The sequence below is a fragment of the Charadrius vociferus genome, unplaced genomic scaffold (assembly GCF_000708025.1).
Source record: "Charadrius vociferus isolate BGI_N301 unplaced genomic scaffold, ASM70802v2 scaffold111, whole genome shotgun sequence".
Classification (NCBI taxonomy): domain Eukaryota; kingdom Metazoa; phylum Chordata; class Aves; order Charadriiformes; family Charadriidae; genus Charadrius; species Charadrius vociferus.
In genome coordinates this window covers 3,452,493-3,470,963 of record NW_009647046.1, presented here as the reverse complement: position 1 = coordinate 3,470,963, position 18,471 = coordinate 3,452,493, and the positions used below count along the sequence as shown (strand labels likewise).

Genomic DNA, 18,471 nt, shown 5'->3' with positions numbered 1-18,471 from the left:
TTTCCAGCCAGCTCTTGAAGGCCTCCAGTGATGAGCAGTCCTCAGCCCCCTCAGGCAAACCATTCCAGTGCTTCGTTATCTTTTCCACATAAAGTTTTCTTGCTATCTCATCTTAATCTTCTTGCAACAGCTTAAGCCTGTTACAACTTCTGCCCACTGTAAGCAAGATCAGTTTACCCTCCCTTTGTGCAGTTGCATTTTACATATTGGAAAACTATTGTTTTCAAGCAACTTGCTTCAGTCTGCTCTGCTAAATTACGATTTCTTCAGTCTGAGTTACTGAATCGCTGCTTGTTCGCAGAGCTCTCTTCCAGACTTTCTCTGATTGCCCTGCATCTTTTTGGAAGTCCAGGGCCTAAAGCTGGACACAGTGTTCCACCTGACAGCTGGTACGGAGCCAGCCAGCCAGAAAGCCAGTTGATGCTGCCTGGGCTGAGATTTGCCCTTTGCAATGTGACACCAAATTGAGCCCACCTCCATTTCAACTCCCAGATCCTCTTCTGTAGAACAGCTGCCTGGCTACATAGTTGCTGACATGCTTCCTCTGTTAATGAGTCCTGCCACCTCGCAGGTCTCAGCAGGTCTTGGCATTTGTCTGTATGGATCTGCCCGCTGTTCTATTGGACTGCTTCTCCTCATGGTCAAGATCATTCTGAATTTGAATCCTCACCAAAAGCCAGTTTGCTTGTAGTCTCTCCCATCTGTAGACTTGATACAGTCCATCATCCAAGTCAAGCTTAAAAATGTTGAATCTTGCCAGAGCCATACCGGATGTCTCTGCTACTCCATCTGCTACTTCCTCCCAGTTTGACAGTGAACCATTTGATAACTACGCTCTCAGGACTTTTTTTTTTTTTTTGATTAATTTTGCCTTTTCCTTTCCAACTTGTTTTGCAGTAGTTTCCTCTAGTTTAGTTTCCCTCGCTTTTTAAGAGGTCGAAATGGTGAGATGGTCAAAAGCTGTGAGATGGTCAAAAGCTGTGAGATGAATGGTACTCAGAGTCAAACGAAGAGTTATTGTTATGAAGTGTTATAGAGTTTAAACTGGAAACAAATCAGAGCATCAATCAGAATTAACCTGAAACAAAACACAGTAAAAACAATGCTGGTTTCCAAAGCTGCAGTTGAAAGCCGTGTTAAAGCAAGACATGAAGTATACTGGTCTTTCACAGCCTGTTTGTTTTAGAAGAGAAGAACAAGCTTCACAGGGCTGGCTCCCTTTACTGGAAGTTGTGTGTTTGCCTGTGATAATTCCAAGCAACATCTATTCAGAATTTAATTTTTCCCCTGTTTTTGTGGAATAAGGATTCTAAATGCCTTGTGGTTTTGATATGATGTGCTTAGATGGCGTCTATGCTGCCCACATTTAATTTCCTTAGTTTAAAACCATCCATGAATAGTCTGGACAATTAAAATCTCTCTTTACATAGCATAGTATCCCTGTACTGTTACTTGATCTTCCACATCTCCTGGAACCCACTGGTGGTCAAAATTACCTTGACGTACCAACTTCTGTGTGTTACTTAGGCATGGCTCTCCCGAAATAGGTGGCTATTCTGAAAAGCAGTCAAGCAATTGCTGACTGTCCCCACAGGTGTCCCCACAGGTCAAACTTAGCTAGTTTATATATAAGTAGTAGAAATCACCAACAGATGCATTGCCTCTTTGACGTGCTCAGTCTGAGCACTGAGCTGGCTGCAGTTAGTTATATACCACCCACGGCACATGGTTATTCATGTAAATAAGGATTTGGCTCTGTATCATTTCCCATGTGTCCCCTCTTGCTCTGTACTGGTAGTTCCCAAAACTCTATCGAGTCCCGTACAATCAGCACTGGCATCTCACTCTGAAGCTTTACTAGCATGACAGAATTTGCAGACAGGTGCAGGCCTACCAAAGGGGGATTTCCAGGGAGCTTTCATCTGCCTCTCTCCTTTTATCACTGCCCAGTAGCTCTGACTGGTCTGGCTCACAGCAGAAGGTATGGACACATGGTCCTGGAAACATGCATGTCAAGCATAAATTTAACCCTTTCTATGGGCTTTCTATCCTTGCTATCAGATATTAGGTGGGTGCAGTTCTGTCCTCGCAGTCATTTCTGTCCTCGCAGGGACAGTAGCTTCACTTTGCTATGTGCTGTGGTACCTCACAGATTTCTCCCAGTGAGCTTGTTTTTTTACAGCCCACTACAGCTCCTACTGAGCCACTGGTTAGGTTCCCTTTGGTCAAGGCAGAGTTCATCCCTTCTCTTGAGCCTCCCTCTTTCCCAACTTGTTCCCCAGCTATGCCTTTCACCACCTCTCATCATCCGATGGGCAAGTTCTCACCATTGAACCAGAAATACTTCAAATAAAGCAACATGAGGAAGCTTCTGACTTCCCTCCTTAGATTTGCAGCAGAGATTAGCAGTGCAAGCCCTTTCCCTCCCTGGGCAACCACAGCGACCCAGTTATCAGCCTGACCACATGTTCTGGCACAGCCTCATGTTTGTTTGCTGCTGAGTGTTTCCTCATGGCTAGCGGCACTAACCTTGTGCTGATCTCCTCTCTAGGTGCTGGCACTCTGCTTTGTCCTGATCCTGGGATCCCTGATGCCCTGTCTCCCTGAGTTCTCTTCAGCATCACAGACAGTGAAAGCAACACCAGCACCAGACATTTACACAACTAGTAAGAGTGAGTCTAACGTGCTTCCTCTGTTTCACCCTGTCAAGCCGTTTCCAGCTCTTCTCTCCACATTCCCAGTTCAGGGGTAGCAGCCACATCTCAGAGCCCCATACCTGGGGCTCTGGCAAGGGGAGATTCCTGACCTGTCAGTGGTACAAATGCTGATAACAGCACCTTGTTTGGGCCTGTTGTCATTCTCTGCTAACCATTGCCCCAAACCATGACAAGCGTCAAGGGAAGAAACATGAGGGAAAAGTCCCAGGGCAGACTGATTGTCTTCTGAAGAGGCTGTGTATCCAGGAGAGCATTTGCCTTCTGAAGCTGGGGGGAGGCGAGTACACTGCAGAGCAGGCCTCCTGCACAGTTACATATGGACATGGCCATAGCTGGGAGACCACGTGCTGAAACCACCATCGTGATGCACACCCATTGCAAGAGACCTTGTCCTCGTTGTTAACTAATGCTCTTCTTTTTTCCAGTTCAGTCACGAAGCCTCCTTTTCTATGATGAGGGTGCTGGCTCCTTAGAAGAGAGCTATAGCTCCTTCCTAACCATGGACCATCCTGAGGGGTGGGAGGCCGAAAAAGGGCAGTCTGAGGAGGGAAGGCCTCATCTGGCCAGGACACATGAGACAGCCAAATATCTGAGCAAATCCCAGCTGGAAGGTCCTGACCAGAACCGAACTGACCCAACTCCCACCCACCCCAAAGAGCAATTCCATGAGAGGTAAGCAGGTGGGGGCCAGCCCAGAGCCCCGAAACACAGCATGGTGTCTGGAAGTGAGCAGCAGGCGTGTCCTTTCTGCTGCAAGCTAAGGACAGCTGAGCTGTCTGGGATGGGAAGTTAGCTAAAGAGCAGTGGCTGGAGGAGGCCAATGCTGGCAGGGAGTGTAAGATCAAGTTTATTTTCTGGAGCAAAAGTTTGGGACTCCATAAAGCAGTGTCCCACTGGCATAGACCTGAGAAAGACTGGGTGATTCAGGTGGTCCCAGGCTTGCTGGTCATTCAGTTCCCTGGGGAAGGGCTCCATCCTGGTCATACCAACTGGGCACACAGAGAGGTGAATTTGCGTAGGGGGCTGCAATGAACCTTGACTGATGCCTTCTCTTTTCTTTTCCTTAGGGAGACAAGCTCCAGTGAGACAGCTGAATACTTGTAGCAGCTGCTGGACCTCAAGGCCTCATCTGTCTGATTGCAGGATTCCCTACTCACTGAGCAACTGAGGGGACTTGGTGGGAGAGGACACTGCATTCAGACACTCCTAAACTGGCCTTGGGTTCAGCTCCTCCCCTTCCCCATGCCCCTCTGTTAGTACTGATCTCTCTGAGGGGAGTCGCAGGACTGCCAGCACCAGCAATAAATGTCTGGTGAAGCCCTGAGACGCCCTTTCCTCCTGGCCTTACCTCCTGATTAAATGAGCACTACCCTATGGGTGTGGGCTCACCTTGGAGTGGAGGGAAATCAGGGGAAGCCCCCAAACTATTCAGCTCACTCCCCAAAGCCTCCAGACCAAGGGGGCTGTCCCCAGGCACGTACCCCTTGGCTACATCAGATGCACCTGACGGAGAGAGAGAAAGAGAGAGAGAGTGCTGGATTTACTGTCCTGCCTGGGGGGCTTAGGAGTGGGTGATGCTGGTGCTGGAGAGATGGCTCTGGAGAGTTTGAGCTCATTCCTTCCCCTCCATCTGTTAGTATACTTCTGCTTCTGTTGAGAGAAAACCTAGTTCTTCCTTGCTCTAGTTTTCTCTTGATGGACATGCCTACATAACTTCCACGCCAACTATCTGCAAAGATCTGCACACAAACGGAGTGGGGGAGACAGGTCCCAGACAGATAAACCACCGTAAAAATTAGCCAGTAGCTTCTGGGCAACCAGAGCTCTGAAACAGAGAATAATCTTCCCCCACAACCCACTTCTCCCCACCCTTGGCACCCTTGCTTTGGCAGGGGTGGTATTTCCCTTTCTTTTCCCAGCTTGGGCCCTACAGGGCAGTGCTAAAAAGGTCAGTGGCCTTCTGACTTCCCGTTCTCCAGGCTTCCCCCTTTGAGAGTGGGTGAGAGAAACCTGCTCCCCTAACCTGATGCCCATCACAGCTCTCCCTCCCCGATTTTGCTTCATGCCAAATGGTGTCTTTCTAGGAACCACCAAGGAGAGCTCTGCAGCCCATTGGAGGGCTGGTGGGTAGCCATTGTTCCCCTCACATCCTCTGTGTGCACAGCAGTGTTGTGAAAGCCACTGAGGACATACTGGCATCTCTGGTGACAGGTTCGTCTTGTCAGGAAAGAGGTGGCATGTTGGAATTGGCCAGGATCACCAAAGACTGTTTTAGACCTCTTCCTTCTAAGTGACGGCACCAAAGGTAGCAAACTCTTGCCATACCACCCTTCAGGCCAGCCTTGCCAAGTTTGGTGCCGAAATGACCTCATCTCAAGCCTATGCCATCCTCTTTAGCACCCAGCCACCCACTTCTGACCCTTCTTCCTCCCCAGCAAAAGCCCTGCTGAAAGGCTCAAGTGTCTCCTCGTTCCGTTCCCTCAGCTGCCGTTTGATGGAAGGACAATGTGGGATATGAGTGTTGGAGATCTGGGATGTTGCAGGTTGCCCCGTGTTTGTACATGGGAGTGCCTGTGCACTCTGCCAGGTCTCACAGCAGGCTCCTCTTTGGCTTGTTTCTCTTCAAGCATGCTGGACTCACTCTGCACTGCCCCAGCCTCTCCTCTCCTCCCAGGCTGGGAGTGGAGAGGGCTCCCTGGAGACCAAGGATGGGATGGCTCTTGCTCAAGGACTGGGAGAAGTGAGGGAAGGGCCCTCACATCCCTCTTTTCTCCCTTTAGAAAACTGGTTTTGCCCCTTGAAGCCATTTAGGACAAATCTGGACACAGCTAAGCTGCAACCATACATGCGTGGCCAGTGGGGTGAGGAAGAGGAAGGCCTTCAGTGTAGCTGTGCTCTTCTCGAGGTTCAACAGGACCTGCTGATCACCAGATACCACTGCTTTCCCCATCCTCCACCTCCACCCCAGCACAAAGAACCACTGCCGGGTCCAAGCACGCCCTCTTCCACCCCAACACTTCCACTGAGCATGTCCCCATGCCTCCCACTCCCACCGTTGTACAGAGACGAAGAGCAGAACTCGTTTGTACATAATGAACCTTATTTTGTATTATTGCCGATCCCTTAAGATATTGTATTTTGGAGACTCTCAGATCCTATTTTCAGTATTGTATTTTATTAAGAATTAGTGCGGGCTTGGCATCTATGAACTTCTTTCTTGTTAGCAGCTCACTTTCCCCTTATACTCCAGCCTCTTCCCTCCTCTTCGTTTTTTATTTGGTTTTTTTTTGTTGTTGTTTTTTTCAAGCCACCTTTTCCCTTCCACCTATCACTTGCTCTGCATTTGCTTAGTGAAGCAAAATAAAAATAAAATAAAAAGATGCAGCATCAGCCCTGGGTTGACAGGTCCTTTCATTGAGGCATGGTTGTCACACCAGCCCACACGCACAGCTCCTCACCTCCTGCTCCCTGATTGTCCTGTTCCCTGGCCACATGCAGAATTGGGTCAGTGGTGGGACCTCATGCTCGGTGTCAGGGACTAGAAGCAAACTTGAATGTTTTGTTTCCAGCAGCACTGTCATTTCTCCTGCAGTTCTGAAGAGTTCAGAACTGTTCTGCCTCAGTTTCTTCTCCCCCTCCAAAATACTGTTAACATCACCCTCTCGGAAGGAGGAAGATCATGGAAGAAAGTTTATGAGGTGCAGTGAGCTCCTCTGATGAAGGGGCTGTGCAGGAGACTGTACGACAAAGACGTTGCTAGTAGCACTGTGGCTCTGGTCCCATCCCGCCTGGAAAAATACTTAAATCCTTCAGTTAACTGTAAAAGCAGAACAGCTGTGCTCAGATGGGTAACGACTTGGGACCTGGCTGTCTGTCAGCCCGTACCCCTGATAGTCCATTTCCATCCATGAAAACTGATGGGTTTTGTCCTGGTTTTGTGTGAAATGGGGTTTTGTGATGCAACGGGGGAGTCTAGAAAACAAATCTTCATTTTCTAGAAAGCTCCAAGTGGGTTTGTTAGGATTTGGCCATCAAACGGACTTCTCACAATGGGGCCCTCCACGGCTGGAAGGCAGCCCAAGGAGGAGCCCCTCTCAGAGGTGCTAAAAGGTGGCTCCGTCTCCTGCCTCTGGCTGGGCTGGTACAGAAGGGCTCTGTCTTTGCCACAGGATGAAGATACAAGGCTGGAGGCTTGCAAAGATCTCTCTCTGTGGATTACGGTTTGTTCATGGAGAGGAGTAAAGCGCTGAGCTGTTGCCACCCTGTTGTGACAAGGATGGACAGGGGCTGGGAGAAAGAGGAGCTCTCTCCTTGGCTGTATCCCTACTGCCAAGAGGGGGTTTGATGTGGCATCCATGGTGGGTTGGTCTGACACGGGTTTTACAGACCCCTGCAGAGCTTCCTTACCCTAAGCACACCCACGGATGCAAAGAAATGGCTGACCTTGCCCTGCAGTTTGTGTCCTGGGCCAGAATTAGTTTTAAGTCGAGGGTTTGACGTTTTCCCTGCGGCACCTTGTCCAAAAGCAGCCTCCAGGTTACCCCTGCCTCAGCGTGATATGCCTTCTCCCATGGTGCGACCAGGCTTCTCCCCGCACCCACCAGATTTCATTGGAGGGACAGGCTTCTGCTTTGCTCACCCCTGTGAAACATCACCCACCTCTTCAGGCATTGCCTTCCATGGAGATTCTGGCCTGCGCCCTTCATGCATGCTCCAAAATGTCAAGGGGAACGGGTGCAAAAAGGAACTCTTAAAAAGGTGGGTTCTCAGGCTTTGGCTCCTTTAGCACTGATGCAGCCGGAGAGACCAGAACCCCCCCTGTCTGTCAGGAGCAAATGTCCCTTCATCTCGACAAATCCTACTGATTCTGCAGTCTCCCGGATAACTCTGAGCTGCTCAAAACGGGCACATTAGGATCTTTTGATCCCAGCTATGCCTCCCGAATTGCAGCCAGCCAATCACACCTACCAATTTGGCCACAGCGACTAATTAGAGCAGAACAAGAGAATTAGCAAAGCGAGAAGGCACCTTCTTTTACGAGTCACCTTCAGCCTTGCTCAGTTACGCTGGGTCTGCTCCAAATGCCCCCGCCAAGCTCCACCACCCCAAGCCGGGCTTTTGCCCATTTAGGGTCACATTTCTAACAAGGTTGTGCGCCGCTGATACGTACAAACCCTGAACAAAAGAACGCTAACAGAACACGGGCTTCGTTTTTCAGAGACAAATTATTCCCAACTGTTCTCTGTTACCAGGCCAACTTGGAGGGGAAAAAAAAAAAAAAAAAAAGAGAAAAGAATTGGCTTTTGCAGCTCACCACTGCCGAGCGGGCCACTGGTGGTGCGTGGCAGCAGCCTGACAGGTACGCTGAGTTCGTTACAGAAGGACGTGTGCTATTAGGGCTCTCAGGAGGGCATCGCTGCTCTCCCAGCCTGGTGTGGTCCCTCTTACTGTCACCGTTTTGGACTGTGCTAGCAGTTCTCACATGGGTCCATCATGGGATCAGCAGGCTTCGGTCCTGCTTCCTGGTAAGGACCCTGGGCTTTTGGACACCTTCTGGGGAGAACTGGGCTGTCACACCTCCTGATGCCCCCCAGGTGCTGAGGGCTTGTTAATAGCAATGGCGCCTGCCTGGATGCTGACCCAGCCCACCTCAGCCTCAACAAATCTGTGTTCATTTTCTAACCTGGTGGCTGAAACAAGACTTAGAGGTGAGCAGGGTGGAGGTTCCTCTTCTTGTGCCCAGTGGGAGGAGACTGTACCCTCTCAGAGCTTGACTCACTAGAAATGCTGCTTCCTAGACAGCCCATGCCCTGCCTGTGCCTCCAAAAGCGGGGATGGGATCTTTATGGCAACACCGAGCTGCTCTCGCACTGTCCCATGTGCCCACATGGAAGAAAATCCCTACCCAGGGCACAGGAGAGGCCCTCTCCTGCCTGTGCCCCAGGTAAGCAGGTGACCTGGCTCAGTTGAAGGATGCCTTGGGTACCAGGAGGACAAGACTGACCCAACCCCACTGCCCAGCCATGCTGGTGTCTGCCTGCTCTTCCCAGGTCCTCAGGGAGTTCTGATGGCATCCTCCAAGGGAAAGGGTGACCCCATCAGTGACAGACATGTGAAAGGTCCTGTAGAGACAGACAGGTGGGCAGAGAGACATGCGAAAGCCTGAGCAATCCTTTACCTCTACTCATGCAGGCATATGCCATGATGTCTCCTCTTCTCCAGACACAAAATCTGGACGTGCTGCCTGTGTGACAGCCGTACAGTTTGGAACAGGGGTAGAAAGGTCAAAAATCCTCTGCTGGCTGCACCTCCCTCCAGAGAGGCTTTCTGTAGTGCAGGATCAGCCCCTATGGGACGGCAGGAGCCACCCACTGTCCTGCCCCTCTCCCTGCCTCTACCAGAGGTGCTATGACCCCAGGGCTGTGCTGTGTCAGGGTCTTGGGAGGTTTCCTGCAATAAGGACCGCTGCTTCCTTCTCTGAAGCTCCTTTCCTATGGCACCATGCATATGCATGGTGGCATCGATGCAGCCACCAGTGAGAAACGGCCCCCAGGTGGCTCTTCCCTCTTTCCCACACGGGGACCCTGCGCTCTCTCAGCCTCCAACTCGCATCCACCCCAGCCTGGCCATCCCCTTCCTCAACTCCTTCAACCGTGAGGGACAAGACAGGTATTTCCCAAAACAGCCTGGGAGCGCAAGTGGACCTGCATCCTGCATCCCCCATAGCTGTGCTGGGCAGCCCAGCCAGCACGGGTGAAGGTGGCACTCACATCACATGGCCAAGGGGGACACCCCCCAGGCCAGGGTGAGCCTGAGGCATCACCCGATGGGTGGTGAGAAGCAGCGAGGTGCCACAGGTGCCTCTGCACCAGCTTCTCCCTTCCCACAGCCTGCTCCCAGCCTCCGTGGTGGCCGTGGGCGGCAGGAGGACGTGGAGCAGGGACGCGCATCGGTTAGGGGGAACGCTGGCAAGCTCCCGGGCAGGTCTCCATCCCAGCCAGCCAGGGTGAAGCCGCGTCCCCTGGGACAACTCTGCCCTTCGGGGAGGTCTCACCCAGCGGCACCCCAGCTTTCAAGGGGAACAAAACCCCTGTGGGGGCTGGAGGAGCTGAGTCACGCGGCGAGGAGGGTGCGGGGCTCCCTGCGAGTCACGACTGTGCGGAGGAGTGGGCTCGGGGGCTGCCGTGCCCCTGGGAGGCACAAATTCCCCCGGCAGGCACAGGACCGGGGAGGGGGGGACATGTCATTGTGACATTTAGGGCCAGACAAAGGTTCAGTAACTTGAACCGCAGGTGCCGGTGGGCTGTGGTTCCCAGGGAAAGGCACAGCCCTTCTCCAGCCCCTGCTGGTTCCCAGGTTGGAGTGAGGAGCGGTGTGGGAATGTGCCCTGCCATGGCACCCTGCAGCAGAGGTGCCACAGGGCCACATGGATGCAATGGGGAGCGCTGGCAGGAGGGATGAGCTGCTCCTCTCGACTCCCAAAGTGATAAAACAGTCCAAACAGGCTGAGGACACATTCCAGCTCCATTGTGCCAGCCCTTCACGGGAAGACACTGGACTTAGGGGTGATGGCAATTTGTTCTTGATGTATACATGACTGTGGGACGTTGCCATGGGCAAGTGATGCAGAGGGTGGCTCTTATAGACCTGAAGCTCAAATTTCCCACTGCCCAGCAGGTGAAGCCTCAGCGTGTGAATTTGGGGCAGAACAAATCCAAAACAAGCAGCCAGGCACATATGGGATCTTTGTGGGAATTTCTCACCCCAGCTGGTATCCGCAGCACCGGGGCGGACAAGGCTGAGGCAGGTCAGAGCTGGGACTGGGGTCACAAAGCCCAATCCCAGCCCAGGACAGACAGGAGATGCCACTCTCCTGATGGATGTGGGCAGAGGACAGAAAGGCTTTCTACCTCTGGATGCCGGGATTGGAGAAAAAAATGCCTTGAATTAGCAAAAAGCAGGGATAATGTGGCCTCCCAAGCGACGAGGAGTCGAGTGAGCCTGCTGGGAGGAGGGAAAGCCGCGCTACAGCCGTACCTCTCCTTGGGTACCACTGCCCAAAGGTGGGGACCCCATCCCTGGACACATCTCGTCCGTGTTGGATGGTTGGCCAGAGCAGCAGGTACTTTGCTCTACTCTGGGCTGCTGTCACGCAGTTTTCCAGGCTGCCCAACTTTACCCTCCTGTGCATCTGGTTGAGATGAGCGTCTGAGGCGCAGCTCCCTGAGCAGCCCTGGCAGGCAGGGAGACGCCAGCTGGGCTGCGAGCAGCGAGGGGCAGCTGAGTTGCCACCCTCCTCTGCCTCCCTGGCTTCCAAAGGGTTAAGTGCCAGTTTCCGAGTGTCTCTAAGGTGACACCAGGCTGCCTCCCTCCCTGCAGCTCTCCCGCAGCCCCCCTCCCCACGCACACACTCACTCACTCACTCACTCACGCTCTCTTTCTGCTTTGTCTTTTGAGGGCTGCTGCAGGATCGGTGCACAGGCACCTTCCTCGCTGCCTCCCTCTGCCTGTCTCTCCCCGCTCGGCAGCTGCTGCCACCACCGGCGACGCCGCCGAGGGATGTGCCTGGCCCTGGGGGGGAAACCGCAGAAGGCACCGGAGCTCTCCTTCACTCGCTGGGAGTGCATGGATGCCATCCCTGGACGTGTTCTCTCCTAAGACCCCTTCTCCGGCAAGCGCCGTGTTTCCCGCTGCCCTGGCGGTGCTGGCTCCTCCGAGGAGCAGCACCAACGTCTTTGGGTTTCCGTCAGCTATTCCTTCGCTTCGCAGTGGCAGGGCAGCAGAGGCAGAGGGAGGCTGAGCTGCCGGCACCCGAGCTGCCAAAACCGCTATCAAGAGGCCGAGAGATACTGCCGCAAAAAAGTTGGACGCTGCTTTTTTCTCCTGCTGCTCGTGCTCCCCCCCCAGCCCCGGGGAGTTAAGCCTCCCACGGCCCTGGGGACGCGAAGCAGAGCGGCACCGTGGGACCCTGCGGGGCCGAACTGAGCTGCCTGAGAGGTTGTGGGGGCAGAGCAGGACTCCCCACCTGGAGAGACGCCTCACTCCGACATGGCTGAAGGTCCCGGGACCTGGAGAGATTTCACCTCGGCCGGCGGTGATGGCGAGGTGGCCGGGGGGGCCACGGCAAGCCTCCAGGGAGCGGCGGATGCAGAGAGCGCTGGGCGAGAACAACACTTGGGCCTCGGCGGCGTGGATCCAGCTTGGGAGGAGATGAGAACGGCGGTGGCGGTGGCGGAGGTGGAGGAGCAGTTCCTGCACTTGGCCATCAGAAAGCAGGTCTCCTACAGGTAGGACCCCCGGATCCCCAAGCGCCGGGGCTGCGCTGGGGCGGAGGAGGACCCTGTCCCTGGAGCATCTCCCTCCTACGGGATAGGGCTGGCTCTTCCCACCAGTGCCTTCCCACCAGAAACCATCTGAGTACAGGGAAAAGGGGACCAGTTAGCCCCTTCCCTCCCCACCCACGCAACACCCCCCTCCCCAGTGGCAGTCCCCTTGTCACCCTCACAGGCCCCCTTATTTTTCCTTCTGTCCGACTCCCCTTTCCCATCCTGGGACTGCGATGCCTCCCGGGCCCCTCTCCAGGCAGCCGTGCCCAACAGCCTCCCACGAGCTCTGGCATGAGGCCGTGGGCTGGACCATTTCCCTCTTTCTCTGCAGTGCCGGCTTATTGGCGCATTGGATGCAAGGGACTTCTGACAACATTGATTCCCCTCTTCTTCCTCTGCCCCAAGGAAAATGCCCCCTTGCTTGAATCCCAGGTCCAGAAACATTGGTCCCACCTGGGGAGACTGAGAAGTGATGCAAAGATGAAGGGGCAGAGGTTGGGGCTCAGGCTGGAAATTCTGCCAGGACTGCTCTTCTTAGGACTCACCTGCCCCTGCTATAGCTAAGCAAAACTGGTGGAGGCATAGAGTCCTTTTCATAGCTCCCACGGAGCTTTTATGGGAGCCATTGCCTAGTGATGCTCAGATGAGCTCCTATTCCCAACTCCAGCCATACTTTCCGAAATCCTTGGGTCAGCACCTCCAGGAGCTCGGCTCTATTCTTTCTCTCACGGCGAATAAGGTCTGGTGGCTCACCCTTCCCTTTCTTTCACCGTTAAAGCCCTGCTACCATTTAGTACCCCTGAACTTTGCAGAATGGCTCTCGGGTGTAAGTGAGGAGAAATCCTTCGACCCTGCACCCGGCCGGAGCAGAAGTGAGCACTTGCGGGACTGACCCTGGGCTGCTGCGAGGGTCTGGGACCAAGCGGAGGGGAGAAGGCAGGAGCCACCTCCTTACTCTTCTCCAGAGCTGTGTCCTCCTGGGCTCAGTGTCGCCATGTCATGCCGTGCTCAGCAAACACCAGGTAGTTTACAAGCAGGTGGAAAACCGGCACGGAGGATCTCGGTGATGTGCCTGCTGCCCTGGCAGGCAGAGGCTGGAAGGGCTCCTCCGTCGCCATCCTGGGACGTGGGGACCTCAGGGCACAGGGCTCTGCTGGGGGGGCAGATTTTGGGCAGGAGCTATGGGTCACCCCCCGGCTGCACTCCCAGGCGTACAGCAGCCCTTCTCCCCTCTTGCAAGGTGCTGCGGTGCAAACTGTGAGCAAATTGCTCTCTAATACTGCGGTAATGGGAACTAATGGGAAATGGTATTAGTGCCTGCAGAGCAGGAGGAGCCCCGGAGCTGACTCATCTCCAGCACTTGTTATTCCTGCAGTGGGTGGCGAGCAGGAGCCGGGGTGGCAGAGTCCTCCCTGGGGCAGCCCTGCATGCCGGAGCCTCGCCGTGAGCTGGGGCGACGCACGGCCCTCCTGGCCTTCATTCAGCACCCAGGGCTGCTCGCCGAGGCGCCAGGCAGAGCTGGGAGCATCTCTGCCCTGATGCCACCAAGGATGAGGGATTACCGTGCCGAGCGGAGGGGGGCAGAGCAGGATTTTTTCCTTTTAGCTGTCTTCCTCCAGATGCATACGGCGCGTTTGGCGAACGGATTAGCCAGCTGCAATTACCCGGTCTCCCCAGGGGAGGAAGGGACCATATTGCAACCTAATTTGATCGGCCTGAATTTGCTCCAGAATTGTCTAAGGTTGCTGGGGATTGTTTACATCCTGCTCGTCCTACCCCGGCCACCCCAAGGCAGGCGGCTCTGCTGACACGCTCCAGCCCGTGCCGCCCTTCCGCAGAGCACCTCCGTCCTCCTCAATCCTCACAAGGGGTCTCTTTGTGAGAGGCTTTGCTTCATCCAACGTGGGCTTTGCAGAAGAGAGGAGTCTGACGGGGTTGGAGGGGATGCCGCAGCTACCTGCGGGCCAGCTGCAAAGGAGGAGGTGGTGTTTGGATGAGCTGCTTCCTCCGCCCTCCGTTTCAGGCAGCCGAGCAAAGGGAAGGGGAAACAGGAGAGGAAGCAGCGTCTGGGGGTGGAAATCTGCTTGTGCTGTCCTGCGACGCCCACGCAGGGTCGGGCCTGGCTGCTCCCGGGGGGAAGGTCAGGCCGTGATGGAGCCATTGCCCAGAGCTGGGCTAACCTTTCATCAGGTGCCCCTCCTGCAGCGCGAGAAGCCTTGGGGGATCTGATAGAAAGCCCCTCACCATGCTGCCTGGCACTGGAGACACTTACCCAACCCCAGTATGGAATTTGGAAGACCTCCTCCGCAGGCTGTGGGCATCACAGGTGTCCTCAATGTCAAGCGAAGGTTGGAGGGCCTGGTCCTCCTGCTGCCAACCTGCCTGTTCCTGCCGGGATCCATTAGTCATCACAAGGGGCAGGCAGCGTGAGCTGCTATATAAAGGTTTTGAAATGAGCAGAAATGATATTAAGCCCATGGAAAGAAAGTTCCTTCCATAAATAGCTGCCGCGGTGTATGGAGGCGCCTTGGGCGGGTGGAAGAGAGCTCAGCGCTCAGGTTATATTTAGGGCTTTGAGTAGCAGTTTCATGCCAAGCTTATTAACGATGCTGGCTTGTGCACCAGATTTGCACATTCTGGGACAATTTTCCCAGTAGGGAAATGCCTCCTCAACGCCAGAAGTACCCCGTGCTCTCCGTCACCGCAGCAAACCCTGAGCAAGCGCCAGGGCTTTGTGCCTTGCTCCCGGAGAGTCGCTTCGGAAATCCAAAGTGAGCTCCTGCTAGCTTCAGGTGTCTCCACCGAGGTTTTGCGGTGGGGCAGGAGCATCTCTAGCTCCCCGAGTGAGGCAGCTCCAGTGGCACTAAAGGTGAGTTAGAGGCCGGGGGAACTTTGTAGGGAAAACGCTGTGACCTGGAGCCGGGGAGGCCCTGGGGCGGGTTCTGGCCGGCCGCAGCAGCACCCAGCAGCCTCTCCATCAGGGCTGGGGACCTATGTAGTTCTGGGCTCTCTTTCATCTTCAACACTTCCTTGGTTGCTTTCGGGGTGACGCTTGCAGCGGTGGCTATTGTCACTGCCACTGCTCCCAGCAACCCAGCCCGCAGGGGTGTTTACCCAGAGAGGAAACCACAAGCGCACAAAAGATCGCTGCACGGCTCCCCGCAGGCTACATCTATGGCGTGTCAGACCGGTCCCCCCTTCTGCTCTCAGCCACCTCCAGAGGCACAGCCCACGCACCATAGGGCTCCTCACAGGCACCTTGCGGCATCGGGGAGAGGGGTTCCCTGTGGCCCTCTGCGCCCCCTCACCCGGCGTTAGCCCCCGCGGAGCGAAGCGGGGCGTCCCCTTGCCATCTCCTGTCCCTGCTAGCGAGATGCGGGGCACCTCGGCTGCTCGGCGCGCAGTCCCCGGCTGGCAGATAGGATGCAGCTAATGCATCTCACAGGCTGTTCTGTGCCGGGGAGCTAAATATAACCCAGAGAGCGGAGGGGGCTGCTTTGTAATGTAAATAGCAAAGGAGCTTGGGCATAGCGCAGGCAGGGCAGAGGGGAGAGCTGGCAGGGCCAGCTGGGGAGAGGGATGTAGGTGCCCTGCGGGGCCCGAGGGGGTGGGGGGGGCTCTCTGCCGTCTTCTCTTCCTTCTGCGTTCATATCTGGCTGGGCTGTGGGGTTTTGTGGAGTCCCAGGACAGAGGGCGTGCAGCCCCTCCGTGTCAGCTGGGCAGGGGCTGGGGGAGGAAGGAAAGGAGAGGCTCCGGCTGTGGGGAGAGAGGGGCAGAGAGGGGCCTCCTTCCTCGCAGCCCTGCCTTGCTGGCCTTTTAATCGTGTTAGCCCGGCTGTGCAGAGCAGCATAATCAAATTCCCATTCATTCCCAGCAAGCCAAGCCCGCTCCGCTCTGACAGACACATCTGTCTCTGCATCCCTCTGTGCAGCTGCGGAAAGGAGATGGCTGGCACCTCCTGGCACGGCCGGAGGGAAGCTCACAGCGCTGGAAAGTCCTCATGAGGTCGCAGGGATGATGAGCAAGTGTCTCACCATCCCCTCCCCTGACCCTCTCCGAAGCCAGGAGACAAGTTCTGTTTGGTGGGCATAGTGCTTGTGAGACCTCCCAGGTGCCGTGGTGGTCCCACCGCAGGTGGTTGGCCCCACCATCAGGCACAGGCTGTGGCAGACACAGGGGTGGGATGGGTTTGGAGTCACCATCACGCGGTACTCGCTGAGCCGTGCTGGTGCGTATTCACTCCACGGCTCTCATCCTGGATGCTCCTAAGTGCAAGGCAGTGGCAAACTGGGGACTGGGCTGCGTGTAACAAGAGATAGAAACATCCCAAGAGGCAGTTTTGGAGAAACTGGGAGGCTGTGGGTAAAGCCTGGTTGTGCAGGGACATTCCTGCAGCAGTGCCGGGGCAGGCCATCTTAAAGGAGACATGCTCCCTGGTTTAAGCTGATCCAAGACCACGCTGCTGCCAGAGAGGACGCTCCAGTCCTCCCTCCTGCTGGTGTTTTTCCACATCAGGTGGGCCAGGCCTCCTCCCTGAGGCAGCAGAAGACACCTTCAGTCTTCCCTGTTTGTTCCCACAGCCTTGCAGGTGGTGGGGATGTGTGGGGGGTTCGTGGGGTGGGACTCTCGGAGAGCAGGCCAGCAGGGAGGTTGCCATCCCCTGCCTTACCTGATCCCAGCTCACAAGGAATCCCACAGGCAGGGATGCTAAGCAGGCAGCTTAACCCTGTCCTTGCCAGGGAACCGCACACAGGAGCACAGAGAGACGGGGTGTGCCCAATCACTAAACCACCCGGCGCAGTGACCCCCATCCCTCTCTGGTGCTGCCTGCAGAGAAGCCAGTGCCAAGCAGGGTCATCCCCTCTGGTCTCCTGACCAAGAACAGACAGAACGGGGCTTTCTGTGGGGATCCCCCATGGTTTTGCACCAAGCCCGAGGGACAGGACTGTGGAAGGACACACGGACACAGCACAGAGAGGAGGGTGAAGGTCCCAGGGCAGGTTGTGTTACTTCTCCGGTGGTCTCACCAAGTCCCGGTGCTCCCAGGTCGGAGGACTGGACATGAGCGCCACAGGGCAGCACAAAACGTGACAGGGAAATGTCTGCAGGCAGGGAGCAAAGGCGACCAACCCCTCATGACATGCAAAGCAGCAGGGATGACGAACGAACCCTTTTGGTGATAACAAAACCTCTCCCCTCCCTGATCTCTGAGCTGGAGTTAGGCATCCAGGACCTGCCTTTTCCTCCCTCTGCATGGTAATTAGTGCAGTGGGTTGTGTTCGGTTTCAGAGCTCGCCTGGCGAGATCAAAGTCTGCCGATGGGTGGGTGTTTTTTTCCTTTTGACGGAGTCTAAAGCAGGACCATGTGCCCCTTTAGAAATGCCATCCGTGGGGGCTGCAGGGGCTGGCTCTGCTTGTTTGCTTTTCTCTGGCCGCACAGAAGCCATCTGCAGCCCCCCCTCGCTGATCTGAAGGTCTGCTGGAGCCAGAGCAGAGCAAGCAGCGTCTGGTTGTGAAGAGCTGGGGGTTTTGGAGCTGGGGACGGGGCTGAGCCTGCAGGGTCATGCTGTGTCCTGCAGACTCACACCAGGGGACGGATGACAAACGTCTGTCTGTCTCTCCGCTCTTTGGAGGCTGGAGATTGTCCTGAGCATCCCAGATGCCCCCATATCTGTCTTACCCAGGTGTTTTTTCGACAAACCCTAGTGCAGGGCGCTCACGGCTGGTGGGTGTTTGGAGACCCACCATGCGGGGGGACGCGTACAGCTGGGGGGCTGCAAGTGCTGCAGTACCACGCGGGGTGTGGATGCACGTGGCACGGGGTGGGCTGCAGGAGGACAACCCCGCCACCATGGCCCCGTTTGCACGGTGGTGCTGGGGCAGCTTTGGGCGAGGGGGCTGTCTCAAGCCCGGCAGCTTTTGAAGAGCCGCCCAGCGAGGGAGGTGAGGCTCCTCGGCGCGCAGCCCGGCGCGCCAGGGCGTGCTCCTGCTTGCTGAGGGCACGCACGAGGCTTCTCCGGAGAGGGCCCGGCGGAGGAGGTGGCCCCGTGCCGTGGGCTGCTGGGGGGAAGAGTGCGGCGCAGCCGGCTGCGATGACAGCCGCCCTCACACTTCCAGGAAGTGCGGAGAGAGGAACCAGGTGGAGGGTGCAAACAAAGCCGGAGCCCCGGGTGGGCGGCCGAGCGGCCGGCGGAGCACTGCCAGGGACCTGCCCTCGGGATGACTCCGGAAAGCGGCTGCCGGGCTGGGTGGTCGGCCGAGGGGCCGGCGGAGCACTGCCAGGGACCTGCCCTCGGGATGACTCCGGAAAGCGGCTGCCGGGGGAGGAAGAGCGAGAGTGAACCCCGGGCCGGCTGAGCGCATCAGCTCGTGCTGCAGCAGATGTGGCGGCACCGCTCCTGGGACGTTCCCCAGAGCCCTCCGGGGGA

At 55.9% G+C, this 18,471-nt stretch overlaps 2 protein-coding genes across 2 annotated transcripts in view; both read left to right on the top strand.

Moving 5' to 3' along the window:
* Nucleotides 1-4,101, top strand: part of CREB3L1 (cAMP responsive element binding protein 3-like 1) — a 20,512-nt gene extending 16,411 nt beyond the window's left edge. The window contains exons 9-11 of the mRNA XM_009895671.1: nucleotides 2,552-2,672; nucleotides 3,143-3,389; nucleotides 3,785-4,101. Coding sequence (XP_009893973.1) covers nucleotides 2,552-2,672; nucleotides 3,143-3,389; nucleotides 3,785-3,821 — 405 coding nt within the window. The 3' untranslated portion in view covers nucleotides 3,822-4,101. The remainder of the gene's footprint in view (nucleotides 1-2,551; nucleotides 2,673-3,142; nucleotides 3,390-3,784) is intronic.
* Nucleotides 4,102-11,765: 7,664 nt separating this feature from the next.
* Nucleotides 11,766-18,471, top strand: part of DGKZ (diacylglycerol kinase, zeta) — a 51,066-nt gene continuing 44,360 nt past the window's right edge. Inside the window, exon 1 of the mRNA XM_009895708.1 lies at nucleotides 11,766-12,004. Coding sequence (XP_009894010.1) covers nucleotides 11,766-12,004 — 239 coding nt within the window. The remainder of the gene's footprint in view (nucleotides 12,005-18,471) is intronic.